This window comes from Passer montanus, unplaced genomic scaffold, assembly GCF_014805655.1.
Source record: "Passer montanus isolate IOZ18808 unplaced genomic scaffold, ASM1480565v1 scaffold60, whole genome shotgun sequence".
NCBI lineage: Eukaryota > Metazoa > Chordata > Aves > Passeriformes > Passeridae > Passer > Passer montanus.
Genome location: NW_024371038.1, coordinates 3,848,019 through 3,863,661, shown reverse-complemented (window position 1 = coordinate 3,863,661; position 15,643 = coordinate 3,848,019). Strand labels below are relative to the sequence as shown.

The window sequence follows — 15,643 nt, the reverse complement described above, 5'->3', positions numbered from 1 at the left end:
CTGTGCCATTCCAACTCCCTCATGCAGGCAGCTCCTCAGCAGTACTGAAGAGGCACTGCCTTCCCAACCAAGCAAATTATGAGCTAATGACTCCGAAGGGACAGGAGATGCTGCCTGCCACACAGGCTGAGGGGAACACAGGTATTTTCTAAAAAATGGCACTGCTAAAGAGGCTCTTTCCAAGTATCTGGGGGCCTGAAATTAGATGCCACAACATGACCTAAAGAAAAATAAAGTTTTAACTGCAACTCATTCAGCTTCACAATGACAACAAGGGAGCCTCTAAACTGTAACTTTACTGCAAAAGAGCATTTTGTACCTTGATCTCCACATTATGTCAACAACAGTCAACCATTCTTGATGCACATGAGACAGCAAGTCAATATTGTCTTGAAATACCAAAAAATTATTAATTATATACAACCAGTGCATCCAATTACCTTTTTATTTGGACGAATAAATACCACTAACCAACATAAACTGGGCAGCCTGTGCTTTTCTGACATAACAGGAAAGTGCCAGTAAATTTATCACTAGCACCATAAATGTTGCTAGGAAACCATTTCATATTTCCCTTCTACTGGCTTCCAGAAAAATTCTATTTGCAGAATATGCCACTATATCAGTAAATTAATTGATAAGTCTCTGTGGCATTTGGTAGCAATTTTTTCAATAATTTTACCCAAAAGAAACTAGGACCAACAAGAGCAACTAATTAATCAGAAGACACATTAATGCTGCAATGTTTTTTAAAAAAATCAGTATTTCAAAATCTGCCATCACCATAAGCTATGGCATTTGATGCACAGAAGGAATTAAATTCTCCCTTTTTAGTTCAGTGTCTCGTAATCAACTTCTACTATTTTCAAAGTCAGCAAAAAAGACATCAGATGATTTTTGTGGTAACTGTATATCCAATGATTAATTACTGCAAAAATATGTTACATGATGGTAGGAAAACATTTGTGAATGTGAACAACAATGAAAAAAGGTATCAAACACATGCTGAGCACCCTCTTTATAACACCTTTTTTTAAGCATGAGCATTCCAAATGTTATAAAGAGTATTTCTATTTTAATTTCTTTTTGATCTGTTGGTAACTTATGTATAGTATGAAACAAAGTATCCTAAAGTGACCTTATGGCTGAAGTGTTACTTTTAACTAAATAAGCCTTATAATGAGGGTGAAGAGCATTAGAAAAGCCACATCACAAACACACTGCTCATAGCCCATCATGCATTTCAACTTGTTATCCAACTTACCCCTCTTTTGAGGCTTCTGAAAGAAGGAATTCTGGGCTTCCCTGTTTTTATGTCACTCATGCAATAATGCACTGGTTCAATGGAGAATATGGGATACTGGGACCCATTAGGAGTACTGGATGTGTATAAACTAGTAGGGGTTAGGGGTGGGGATTGTGGCTAATGTGGAAATAAAGAAAGCAATAAATAAGCCAAATGTTCAAAGTGATTTTAAAATGAAAATTCTGTCTTACAAAAATAAAATTTCCATCCAACACAGAAACAGGTTGTAACGTTTCAGACACATTTATACTATAACTGTATTGGGTTTAAAAGGTTTCTGTCATGAATTAATCCTCAGTTATAGGCTGCTGCAGAGAAGGAAGGAAGCTTTAGCCTCAACACTGCCACAAGATCCTAAAATGATCCCAAAGCTCCCTGTCTCTTTTCTTAAAATGGTTCTGCTATTGCCAATTTAGTTACAATCGTCCTGGAAGCTCAAGCATCCCTGCTCACTCCTTCCTCCTGATACTGAGGTACCCTAGCAGCTTAGCCAAACCAGAAATATTTGGTACATCTATGGAGAATGACTACAACAAAAAGAATTCTCAAACTCTGCAGTCAAGCTGGACTGACACAATGGCTGCATGGCATTCTTAACATCATCCCAAGAACCTCTTCCCCTTTTTTCAAATTGCTTCTCTCATTTTTTCTCTTATATCTCTGCAATTCCTTTCCAGTTAAATTTTCCTCTATTTCCACTGCCTTTTATGCCTCTGACAACATTAAAAATAGGTAAAGGAATACCTGAAAGTCAAGACCAGCCATAGTTCCTGCTAAATGAAGGTCCAAAGATCCCCATGAATACCCCAGCTGTAGTAAACCAGCGGATTTTATAATAAATTATTTTAAAATATATTTTAAAACCTGTGAATAGTATTTAGAATTAAATATGTATCTTTCAGTAAATATTCTGCTTCCAGCTGGTGTTTTGTAGAGCACTCCTCCATCCTCCCCAAAGCCAGGTGAAAATCAGGGACAAAATCTTTCATTTAGGTCCTTAGGGAAGAGATGCATGTAGTATGTACACACATGTCACACCTGTGGACAGGCTGACTCCCTGACTGCTACACACAGTGAGGGAACTGGGGAGAAGAAAGAGTAGGGCAAGTCTTGTCAGCTTATTTCAGCTGCCACCACACTAAGGGATTTCTTATAGCTACAGCAAATGCCAAGGTCCAGGCTGAAACCTGTGTACATTTCCATAACTCTCCAAACTCTCAGAAAGATGCCTTGTGGTCAAACTGGCAATTGTGATGTAATTTCAGAACAGGCTGAATCTCACCCACCTCTGCAGACAAATGCAATACATATGCCCATGTATTAATGCATGCTATGAATCACTAATTATTCTGCATGAAAAATAAGCAATCAGTTTTAACACACAGTTGGAATTACATAATATACTGTAAAGACCTACTTTCTCAGAACACTATCAACTGGAAAATAAATTCTACCATTAAGAAGCCCTAAGAATAGTTTCCTGTAATAAATGACAAAAACTGGCTTGGAGCATTAAAATAACCTCACAAAAATTTGTGGGAATCATTAAAACAGCTCACTGATATGCTCCAATATTAAATAAAGATAAAGCATAAAATTTAAGTATGTACATGCTCCATTCATTTATATAGCTAATGCATGTTGTGATAATCTTCTGTTGATCCATGAAGGCATCTTGCACAGAAAGTGTTAATTGTAACTCATAAGAAAACAAAGTAGTAATTTCAATGCTTTCAATTTTTTTCTTGAGCATAGGAATATTTTCACCCTATTTCCTAGTAATATTTCTTCTAGGACATTTACCACAGTATGTTTTACCAGTGACAGATTATAAACTTTAATGTTTTCAGAGAAACCTCAGGAGTTTTCAAAACTTGCAACAGGTGTAATAAAAATCTACACAGCAGTTCTACATAAAAATGTGACATTTAGAAGGGGGCTGCTTTTTGTACCATAACAGACAGATCTGAAGTCTGCCCAGTTCCAAAGCATACTCTCCCCTCTCCTTATTTTTACATTCACAATTAACACCTTTCCTATGCAACTACAGAAAGTCTTTACAGAATCTTAGAAACATTACAGTAATGGGAAGCTACTTTCATTTTAATTTTCATTTTCCAAATAGTAATTTCTTAATTGTTACCTTTGGTTTCTTTCCAAACAGCCACAGCTTTCCTTTAGCCTTGCCGACTGTAGTTTTTGTATCAATTCTCATTCCCTCCTGCTTTGGTGTACTGATGGTTCCATCAGAGATAGTTCTGTAAATATTCTGACTGTAGTCTTCAAATGGAAAATCTCCAGGAGGCTCAAAACCAGATTTGAAGCAGTCTATCACTAGTTGAGAGTCCTAAACACAGGACATTAAGGAGTTTAAAAAGCAAACCCATCAAGAACCAGAGAGAAAAAAATGGAAACAAATTTTTCATATAATTGCAGAGGTGCACCACAAGTACGAGTGAGCACTTCTGGACAGAGCAAGTTAAGATAACAACATTCTTTTGTCTCAGCAGTGCTCATGAGTGTATAGCAAAGCATACTCAGCTATTCAGAATATTCCAGCAAACACTTCCCAAGGGTTACCACAAAATTAAAACAGGACCAAACTACTTTCCACCTTTTAATCTTTCGACATTGGCACTGAAATGAAGACAGAACTAAGAAACTAGATGTAGCAAGATAAAATAGCACAGAACCTGCTGCAGTCAAGCAGGACACAGAATGAATACTTTGTTAACTGAACACCCTCTGTATGTTTTAATGTCACATGCAGAGGAAAATACTGACCATTGTATTGCAGGATATTTTAGGATAATCAAAATAATGTGTCCAAAATCACACCCAATGAAAGTGTGTCAAAGATATTCAGATTACACTAAATCAAAAAGAGAAAGAGAACACACAACAAAAGCAGAAGTGGTCCCTTCTGCTGAAATTGAAGTCACAACACTTTTGAAACAAATATTTGACAACAGAAAGGTAACTGTACAGGGTAAGTCAGTCCTTCCCCTCTTCACAGCTTTTGTAGCAGTTCAACTGCTCACACACATTTAAAAAGTTCCTCCATTCTACTTACTCTGTGTTCATCAACTGACTTTGCTGCAAGGATCATCCCTTCCAAGCATTTTGAGATAATTGGAATAACCTTGCGCTCGGAGTCAGCAAAGCCTTTGTAACATTCACTAAGCTTGATAGTCCTTCTTTCATCCATTTCTTGAAGTTGCTGCAAGTGCAAAGAAAGATAAAAAAAAGCTTTCATTTGATGATTTTTTCCTCCTTGATCCTGACATATGCAGTTACTGTGGTCACCACAGTGTGGGACAGAATTTCTATGCTTTCTCATAATTTTTATTTGGTTAAAAAACCACAACTTACAAGTCCTTTCAGACACAGTCTGACGCAGTTGCAGTACAACAGTTACGAAGACTTCTCTTCATAACTTCATAAGAGCATCAATCAATGCTCTTTGATTTCTAAAAACCATGTAATGGATTTTAGAAATCAAAAATGAAAACCACAGTAAAGAAATTTTACTGATTTCTACATCTCCTCACTCTCTCCTTCTAGTTCCAAGTAATTCCTCTCTAGTGATAAATATACCCATGTTGCTTTTATTATCGTATTTTCCAAGCAATACCCATTATTTAAAATATAGGAAAAATAAGAAAAATTAAAATTATCTGCAGTTTAGACACTCTGATTTGAAATACAAACCATTTCCTTTAGCAGTGTGCAAGAAAATAAAGAGAAGAATACCATTACATAAGATTTGCAATCAAAGTTTACTGGAACAGAACAAAAAAGAATAAATTCAAGAGAAATACCATTAAGACAACAGCTCTGGGCTTTTCACCTGATTGTGGAAAACACCCCAAACAAAACCAAAAATCAGTAAAACATATACCAATAGGTTGTCAAAAATTGGGTAAGATGTTGGATCTTTCCTATATCTACAGAGGCAGATGTTCAAATAATATTCAATTTCGTCTCTCCAAGACAAAACAACCACCTAGATGTGCTAAACCCTTCTCCAAGGTTTTCCCATAGAATGTCACCAAACACTTGCAATGAAGTAATAAAAGTGTAGTCTCAAGAGAAAACAGGACTGGGCCTTTCTGCTCTTACTGTAGAGCTCAAAAATACGAGTAATATCTTTGATAATGGATTTTAACCCTGGAGAAATAAAGGCAGTAAAGCAAAAGTCTGCTGTAAGCTACAAAGATGATCAACCTGTTTCTCCTGGGAGCTGACTGCAGTTCTTGGATCAGTGTGTGAAGTCAGACCTACTGTGGTGCTGCTTAACAGTTAAAATATTAGAAAATGCTTTAATAAGCCAAGGTAATTTTCTCCTGTGAATCCCAGAACACCCAGTAAGGATTTTAAAAAAACAAAAAAAACCCAAACTGACCTGTGTTGCTGGAAAATATCAAGCATATTTAAGTTGAATACCTTCAAATAAACCCAGTGTTTCACCTTCCATTTCCTCACTCCCTGTCTCAGTATCAGCTCCCACCCATCTTTCCCAAGTGGTTGAAGGTACATGCCAACACACTTCTGAACTCTCCTCACCTGATGCCCCCAACTATTTTTAACTGGTTTTCCAGTTCTGCAAAGTCCATATTTTTGAAAGAATGTTAAAAAAAATATTATTAGTTACATAAAGCATCTCAAGAAATCCCCACTTTAGATGCAAAGTATTAATCTTTACTTTTTTACTTGGTTTAGAGAGATCTGTGGATTGCTGGTAACACTGATGGAGCAAAAACTAACTGGGGGCTGGGAGGGTGTTGGAACTTCTGCTTCCAATGCAGACTTTTTAATCCACACAGGAGATCCATGAAACCACAGCCACCGTCACCTCAGCACAGGCACAGCACTCACACACACAGGGATCCTGAGAGCTACTGATCAACCTTATCAGAATGATTGTTTTAAATGTCTTCTGCCACCCAGACCTCTCAAGTGTTTATTGTGCCAGACCCTTTCAGGAATACTTAAACAGTCTACAAAGTATAAAGTCTTAGACAAAATGCAACCAAGCATTTTCATCAGAAATCTAAGCATTAGTATGGTAAGCAGTCTCATGAAAAAAACACAAGTTGTCTCAAGATTATGGTAATTTTTTGATTAAATGATCCACTAACATCCAAAAAAACAGATTTTTTAATTTTAAAGTCTACTTCTTCTTTAGAAAAGTATTAGACATACTTTATCTGTTAATTATTTTACCTTGTAAATCTGAGGAATGACGATGTAGTAGTGTTTGTGCTGTTCCCCATTAAAATTCTGTAGTTGTGCAGCATATTCATTTTTGTTTTCATCAGCCATGTGTGTGCGCAGGTTTAACTGTTGCTTAGCCTAGTAGGAAAGTGTTACCAGGTTAAATGTCTTGTACTTTTCAATGACACACAGCATTATTTTATTTTATCAACTGTGCAAGAACAGTAGTCACAAGTCAAAACCAACATCCTTATAACTGAAATATAAAGAATGTGAGACTTGGCATATACTGAAGCTCCAAAACTTCATTTGTTACACACAGAGAAAGCAATGATCACTGTAGCTCCCTTAACCAGACTGCTTAAATGTGTATCCTAACACCCACAGAAGTGACTGATCCTCTAAACCCCGAGGTACCAAAGAGCAGACAGCTGCCAGTTAAAGGAACACAGCACAGCCATCCAGAGCTCTCATCAGCTTTAACAAGGCCAAGTGCCAGGTCCTGCATGTGAGCTGGAGCGATCCCAAGCAGTAACACAGGCTGGGAGAGAATGGGTTGAGAGCAGCCCTGAGGAGAAGGACCTGGGGGCCCTGGCAATGGGCACTCACAGCCCACAAAGCCAACCCTGTCCTGGGCTGCACCAAAAGCAGCGTGGCCAGCAGGACAAGGGAGCTGGAGAGGGACCTTTCACAAGGGCAGGTAGTGACTGGGCAAGGGAATGATTTTAAACTCACAGAGGGCAGGTTTAGATTTGACATTAGGAAAAAAAATCTTCACTATGAGGTTGGTGAGGCACTGGAACAGATTGCCCAGAGCAGCTGTGGATTCCCCATCCCAGAGTTCAAGGCCAGGTTGGATGGGGCACTGAGCAGCCTGGTCTAGTGGAAGGGATCCCTGCCCATGGCAGGGGAGTCTTCAAGGTCCACTCCAACCCAAACCATTCTCATTCTGAAGCACATTCCTTTCATCTGCTGTCTTATCACATCACTGGAACTTTGATTTTGCACGTAACAAGTAAGCATTTTTTATCCACAATGTTACACATTCAATGAATATTGTTTCAGTACTGATGATTAACATGTAAATGAAATACAGCTGATAATAAAGTAAAGAAAAGCCACCACACCCTTACCTTCTCAACATCAGCCTTTGTTGCATTGGTGTCGTTGTCCAGTCGTTCATAGCTTTGCTGTGCCTTCTCTGCCTCTCTGCATTCTCTCTCAAATTTCTTTTTGCTCTACAAAAGGCACAAACTTAGTGCTTCAACAGCCACTACTCCCATTTGGTTTTGTATATTAATTCTGAATTCTAAACATCAAAGCTTCCATTTAAGTATCTTAAATTCACTAAGTCCCCTTTAAAGGGGCACACTGTTAGCACAGCAACTAGGTCAACTCCATTATTTTGAAGGCAGTGTGAAGGACGTATCTGCACTACAATCATCATCAGTATTCATGTCAAGTGGCACAGCTGTAGGTAGCACAGACAACAGTATTCAATATACTTGATGCTCTCCATATGTGGCTGTTGTCAAGACAACTGCTGCAGGAAAAATTGTTGCAGAAGTTCACATCTCTAGAGGGAAACTGCAACTGGGACTGTGAGCTCCTGCTTCACAGCAAAGTCAGGCAACTGAGGTTAGTGTGTCCCTTAAAGGCATCTAAATGTATTTAAAAGACTGACTTTGACACTCAGGTAAATATAAGGCACTGTATTGTTTGAGCTGAACTGTGGGAATTATCTTGGTGAAGAGGTAACATCTAAAACTACCACACCTGCTTCTATTCTGATCCTCTGATGAAGAATTAAACTCTTTGACATGATAGGGAAGCAAGACCCTGCTTATCTGGGACCACAACAACAAAACAAATTCACTTCTCCAATACTGCTTCACAATAATCTGAATCAAAGGTATAATAATTTTTTTAAGACAGACAACCAGAATATCAGAATGCATCTTGAACAGACTTGGTTGAATTTTATATTCTCTTATCTTTAAAAGCATTTGTTTCAAGAAAGTTTATAGTCTGTCCTAGAGACATTTACTTCCTGCATTTATCTGTTAAGCAGTAATTCTATCTCCTGAAAATACAATAGTCTATAGTGGTATTCTTGAATATACCTTGGAACAAGCCCTCAAGCTCAAGTAAAATTCAGTGATTTAAGATTTCATCTTCATAAAAATAAACTATCATTTTTAGTAGCCCAAGGAGAAGCAACCAAAGTCTGTACCCATGTTAAAACCAGATTTCTTTATGCTGGATAAAAGCCAAGGCTTCTCTCAAACATAAACACAGAAGCTGTTTACAGATTTTTTTAATCAGGGAACTACAAATACATTGAACTGTATTAGGTTACTAAATTACTTGGAGATTAGTAATATACCTAAGTATTAAATCTCAGCAAGATTAGAACAGATGAAAACAATTCCACTTACAGCCAGTATATCTTATTTAAGTTCAACAGGAATAAAATCCAAACACAAACTCACATTATCCATCTGTTTCCAGCACATGTCCAGATACTGCTGAGCCTTTCGCCCTTCCTGAAGATGCTAAAAACATCATAAATAAATTAAATTTGCCTATATTTTTAGTACTATTACCATTAATTAGTCCCTGCTCTAGTTGACAGCCTATGATGTGCAGTATCTTCCACAAGCCATACTCTTTGGAAGACATTACTTAACATGCAAGAACTAGATCACAGATACTGTGGTACACTGGCAAAAAAAAAGGCTACAAAAGCACTGTCTTCCCAAGATAATAACTTTTAGGTTTAATAACTACATTATGGTATATAACATTATATATTATAGAAAAACCTTAAATTTGTTTTAGAAATATATTACAAAACCTATGTATTGCCGTGTTCATAAAAATGGGTAAACAAATACATCAGTTCATTAAAAGACTTCAACTTGATATCCTAGTTTCACATTTAAAAGCACAGAAATTACCATTTTTCTCTCAGTTTTCAGATCATGAGAGTATCTCATCAATTCTCCATACACTCTGTGTCCCATTTCCTCTGCAACTACTTCTCGCTGTCCGGCATAGTCGTTCAACTCATTGAGGATATTAAAAAAGGCAATACACGAAGTAAACCTGACAGAAAGCACACACACACACAAAAGTTAGCTTTTTAAAATATACTTATTTTAGTATAGTCTGTACTCCTGATTAAATAAAAAAACACAGACATTTTACAATAAACCTTATCTTAATGCTAATTGAGTTAGAGTAGAAACACAAGCTGGGAAAGCCTATGTTAAGCCTAGCATGTACCATATGCTGCAATGTCTCTTCAAACATGTTTTACATGAACATGGGGTTTGTGGATGGAAAAGAAAGAAGAAGAATACTACCTGGCAAGCCCTGTAGTATAGTGGCATCTCCTAAGCTGCCCAGAGAGGGGCCTGAGCTGGGGAACGGATACATACGTCCCTAGGCTGGAGGCTGAGCTTGCTGCAGAGATGATGAGCTTGGTAGTGTCGAGGGTGGAGCATGCCAACCATGCCACTCCTATGCATGCCGATGGAGTCTACAGAACAAGTTTGCTATCAGCTCTGGAGACAGCTGCCTGTTTGCCTGCCCACCTCCTGGCTGGAAGTAAGGTGCCACTATGGCTGGCACTAAAAAGGGGGGAAGAGGAGGGGCAAAGGGTAGAAAGTGTGTGTGGAAGGGAAGAAAGGAAAAAAAAAACAGGCACCACATTAAAATATACATCTTTCTCTCTTAATTGTGGAATACTGCCATCTCCATAGGCTTGGCTTTTGGGAATTTCAAATGCCACTCTAGCACTGGAAAGCCTATTCCCTCAGGTCCAGGATCTTTACATCCCCTAAACAATCTAGAGGAAATCCTACTTTGAATTCTCAGGCACTCTGCACAGTATGTGCTCTGGCTGCAACCTGCAACTTGTCCACTTGTTTTATTTCCTAAGACTTACCCCTAAAGACAAAAAAGCACTGTGCTTTTTCAAGTAAATTTTTAAATGACTATGGAATGGACAGCAAAACAAGCACACTTTTGATAAATAAAGTTGTTTAGCACAAATTGTTCCTCCACCAGTAGACATCCACTTATTTTGTCTCCAGAGTCAAAGCAAATCAGCATTTTAAAAGCTCCTCTTGCCCATAACATGACAATTTGTGTACACTCATGTCTCACTATAGAGATGCATAGCTACATTTGTACTGCCATAAAAATGCACTGAAAATCTCAATTACTAAGCAAAAAACTAAAGTCTAAGGACACATACTTGCTTTTCTTTAAAAAACAGTACTAGTCTATACATAGTAAGCTAAACTTCTGCTTTCAAAATTTAAGTTACCTAAAAGACTGTTTTGGAAGGGAGCAAGTACAACCTGCCATGACTACTACATTAAAATACCAATACAAGTAAACATGCTTGAGAATTATAGCAGAACTATAGTAAGAAGCCAAGCACAATTCTCTTGTCATCACCAATTAAATACTTTATCTTAAAAAAAAATCCATAAAAGGACAGCATACACTGTTAGTTCTCACTTTTTACAAATAGAACTTGAAATGGACATTTTTACCTGGGCTCCTCATCTTTTGGTGAGCGTTTAGGACAGTACTTCTTAACCAGATTTCTATTAAAAAAGAACAAAAGAAGATCGTATTTTAGAATAGAAAACACAAACACATGAACACACAGAAAACAGCATGAACAAAGTATTTCTGCTTAATGTTCTATGAACAAGTCTATTCCCTCTGTCAACTTATAAGGGTCCTTTAGATAACACAAGGCTGAAATCTACAGTATTATCAAAGTTTTACACCACTCTGACCTAGAGCAATTTGCAAATATTTTAAAACTTCTACTGCAGTGACTAGACAGGAAATGAAGAGTTGGTTATTTAACATCCTTTTCGCACATGCAGAAGGCAGCAGCAGAGGAGGACAAGGCTAGTGCACAACCACTGTGTCACACAGACAGTGCACACTGTGCTGTGCCACGAGCACAGAGCTCCATTCCTCAAGGAAACTCTGAGCATAGATTCAGGTCAAAGATTTTAACCACAGTATTTCCAAATCTTTAAAAAGGACATGTCCAGAACAGGAGAGGAAACATGTCTTTTCAGAAAAGAGATTTTACACTTTGTCCTACCAACAGCACTGCAAATATCTAGATTTTTAGAAACCAAGGAAATCTCTAGAATCCACAGGATCAGCACTTAGCACAGTATCACAGTCCAATTTTTGAAAACATTTATATGAAATTACCTGCTTATCACAGAATGCAGGAAAAAAAAGGAATGGAGGAGTTAAGATTCTAGGAGAAAAAAATCTGGCATGCATGTTGTGTATTTTACCTCACTGTCTCTCTGTAACTTCAGTTGTTACAATTATGAACTACCTTACCATTAAAACAAAGGTGCTAATTCTACTTTCATCTAGAATACAATTGTACAATTTCTCAAATCCATTTACCTGGAAGTCATCTCTATGGTACAAAAGCCCATATAGTGGGATTATGTCCAGACACAAAGTACACATCAGAATATGAGCAGGGAGTTGGTGTGGAAATAGCAAACTTGGGTCTTTTGCCAGTTTCTATACCCTCTGAGACCACAACCAAAAAAACCCCACTATGATAAGAAAGCCAGGTGCTTTTTACATCAATATGTGCTAAGAAAGAGAATAAGCACTGACTTTTTAATAAAAAATTATCTACACATTTTATAGTAACCTGCTTATTGAAGTTCAAGTAAGCATCTCTTCTCTCTATCCCCAGAACCCACTGCCTATTGTAACATTCTACTTGGTAGGGATTAAATGCAGACATTTTAGGAAAATGTGTAAACAAAAAAGGAAAAAAAAAAAATTCACTAAGTAACTTTCCTGTGTTCCATTTTCCCTTACATTTTTGCTTTGTTCCTCAGTGCTTATTAATGAATAGGAAATTCCTAAAATTCATCTTATTTTTATTCAGAAGGTGCAATGCATAACACACATACAATGCTGTAGCTAAGCAACCATGCATGAGCCTTTTCAAGGGAAGATTTTCAGAGCTGTTAAAAATGAGAAAAGAAATTATTTACTACAGCCATAAAGTTTAAAAACAGCCGGAGAGGGGTGATAAATACAGATGATTTACTACCATGCTGATTTTTGTTCTGGTTTAATTCTTTAATGCAATTGTTTACTATTTCTAGAAAGACATAAGTATTATATAATCCCTTCTCCTAATAACTGCCAGTTTCATTAGTCAATCCCATCTACCTTAGGATCAAAGGAACACGGGTTTGAGACACTGTGATCAGGATTTAACAGCACAAGGTACAGTAATCAATGGCAATAAATATGAAATGACAAGAAAATGCAGATTTTAAAGGTCAAAGAAAAAGACAGTGTTCATGTGAACAATTAAGCATAGATAGCTTTTCCAATAAGTGAATACCAACTCCTAATCAAAACAGAAATATTAAATTTGATTGTTGAAAAGCACAAGTTGACAAGTAGCCAGTATGAGCACAGATTTGAAGGGTGAAGCATTCTTTCAAAGAGGAGCCAGCTGACACTTCTAAGGGAGCATAACATCCTCTGACATTTCAGTCTAAATCCATGCTTAATTCTCAGAATTCAGATATGGATCTGGACTAGCTTATAAGAAATTTGTGCAAGTAATTGCTGATCATCAGAACAGAAAAACATCTATAATATTAATGCCTTTGATTCCTCTGAAAAGTGCAGCTGATGACACTTTAATCCTCTTTGGTAGTGGAGTTTTGATGGCTTCTATCACATTCTGTCTTACAGCCAGCCATTTGGAAGCAGATTTTATACAGGAATAACCAAATCCAATTGTGCTGCTCCTGTAATTTTATTAACCTCACTTCTTGGTATAAATTGTTCTCAGGTCCACACCAGTGAGACAGGAAACTGATTTTTAAGAGAAGTACCACCTCAGTCACCTAGGCAGAAGCTTCAAAAAGCACTTCAGTTGATAAAAATTACTTCCAGTCAGGTACATAGAATAGCTAAACAAAATTTTACAGATGTGTAAAAAATTGTGTTTATCAACTCAAAACTAAGTTTTCTTCAGTCAATTAATACAGCACATAAAGAAGAGAAGCAGCAGCATCAAACCAGTACCATTTCTATTAAGGTAGCAGCTCAGGTACTGTGGTATCTGCTTATGCTAAATCACTACAGCCTCTGTATCACATTAGAAATGAGCCTGGTCACAAACATTTTTTGCTTTCATAAGTAGTAAAAATTGCAGTAAGTACTTAATTTCCTATTTATATGTAAAGTAATGGTTTCTATACAATTCTGATGCCTTCAGTGACTGTACATCAGTACCGTGGACTGGGTGAAAAGAGTAACAATTCACTGTGTTTAGTAACATCTCATCAGAAACACTGGAGCAATCAATTTTAAAAAACTGTAACCTGGACTTCAAGTTTACAAAGCTGAATATCCTTGGAACCATTAAGAAATCACATGTTAAAGTTTATAGCAACAGGACTATAAAAAAACCCCTGCTACAACCATATTTGAAAGTAATGAGCAGTGTAAAATCTTAGCTCCAATCAAAGGAAGAGAGTTTTGAGAAATGATCACATGTGGTGATAATCTGTGTACCCAGCTTTACATTTGAGCTTACACCCATTTTCAAAAATCTTTCCAAGATTATGCATATAAAAATGTGGAAAACGTCTCAGTTTGACTAGACACATGCATACATTCATACTGTATTTATAAAAATATCACTTAAACACAACAGTATGCAGAAGGAACATGAAAAATAGATTTGATCAGAGTAACCAGGTATCTCCAGAGAGCACAATTTTAATGGGCAACAAACAGCTTAGGAACAATCACAGCTATTTGCTTTAAAACAACAATAGAGAAGTTAACCATATTCAGAAATTTTATTCCATGGCAGTTTCATCTCCAACTGCAGGTATAACTTGTATTACTGCCTAACATCACAGAAAGTGGAACTCCTGTCTGCTCAAGTGTCATAATACTTTAAACAGGATGAAAAGGGAGCAAACCTCCAGAATTATTTTGTGTGTAATGACATGGAACAAAACAGATCTTCACACTGCCCCTTTTAAGAAACAATGCTGGTCAAAAGCAGCATCTGAGAATTCAATTTAAATATTCAGTCTAGAGCCCAGTAGTTTGGCAAATACTGAATCTCATTTTTTCCAATTACAAAATAAAAACAAATTAAACAGTCACATCATTAAAATGGAATGTGTTAATGTACCCTGCAATATCTTTGTCCTGATTCACATCCCTGTAACTCAGTAACAGCCTCTAAAAACCTTTGCAAACTTTGCGGTAACACGATGCATTAGTTGAGACCTACACCACACAAAATTTTAGATTTTCCTTTAAGTTAGCTCAAACAAAATCAAATTACACTTCCTCTTTTGTTTCAGAACACATTATGTTGCAGGCAAAGACAAGGCAAGCTGACTAGGGTGTTTTTTTCCCCCACAGGCAACTGAGGATTCCCCAATGTAATTTCTTGTAATTTTTTCAGGAGCAAAGAAGAATAGCAAGGAGTGACTTGTAACCTAAAAACAGCATTTGGAAAAGTTATCACTTCTGGAATTACTTGGCAACCATGAGATGCAATGCCTGCATACAGTAAGAATATATAAGGAGCTCAAACAGCCCCTCATATGCTGTACATGCATCACTTGCCCTCTCCTAGAAGACCTGGAAGGGCTTTTGCACCTGGGAAAGGCTCATCACTAAGTTGTGACAGCATAAAGAGAAATAAATGTTTCAAAATGCAAGGGTATACACAAAGTGAATGTGAATTTCTGCCAGGAGACTGACTCTAGTAAGTGAAAACTGTTATGAAAAGTTCACTGAAGTTTTTATCCTTGGGTTTAAGCCTATGAGAATAAGATCCATCAATGATCTCAACAGGATGTTCATGGTCCACACTGAAACCAAGACAGTAAAAAAATACCTACCATACATCACTAGTTGCATCTCCTGACTAAACTTGGCTTTCCTTGGTCTCCCATCCAAGTACTAAGAGAGCCACAGAACTACCAAGAGGTGACCACTTGCTGCACTCTTTATACTCTACTAACCAAGAGCATTATTAATCTCAGT

General features: G+C 37.2%; 1 protein-coding gene across 7 annotated transcripts in view; it reads right to left on the bottom strand.

Moving 5' to 3' along the window:
• FNBP1L (formin binding protein 1 like) overlaps positions 1-15,643 on the bottom strand; it is a 56,593-nt gene that overhangs the window by 10,196 nt on the left and 30,754 nt on the right. For 4 of the 7 annotated variants that reach the window (XM_039727031.1, XM_039727029.1, XM_039727027.1 and 1 more), the window contains exons 3-9: positions 11,092-11,145; positions 9,484-9,631; positions 9,016-9,078; positions 7,657-7,761; positions 6,533-6,661; positions 4,380-4,526; positions 3,450-3,653 (exon numbers count right to left, since the gene is read on the bottom strand). In XM_039727031.1, the coding sequence (XP_039582965.1) occupies positions 3,450-3,653; positions 4,380-4,526; positions 6,533-6,661; positions 7,657-7,761; positions 9,016-9,078; positions 9,484-9,631; positions 11,092-11,145 (850 nt within the window). Of the gene's footprint in view, positions 1-1,264; positions 1,424-3,449; positions 3,654-4,379; positions 4,527-6,532; positions 6,662-7,656; positions 7,762-9,015; positions 9,079-9,483; positions 9,632-9,891; positions 10,159-11,091; positions 11,146-15,643 lie in introns of all 7 variants that reach the window. The other 3 variants (XM_039727032.1, XM_039727033.1, XM_039727034.1) reach the window with 2 other exon arrangements.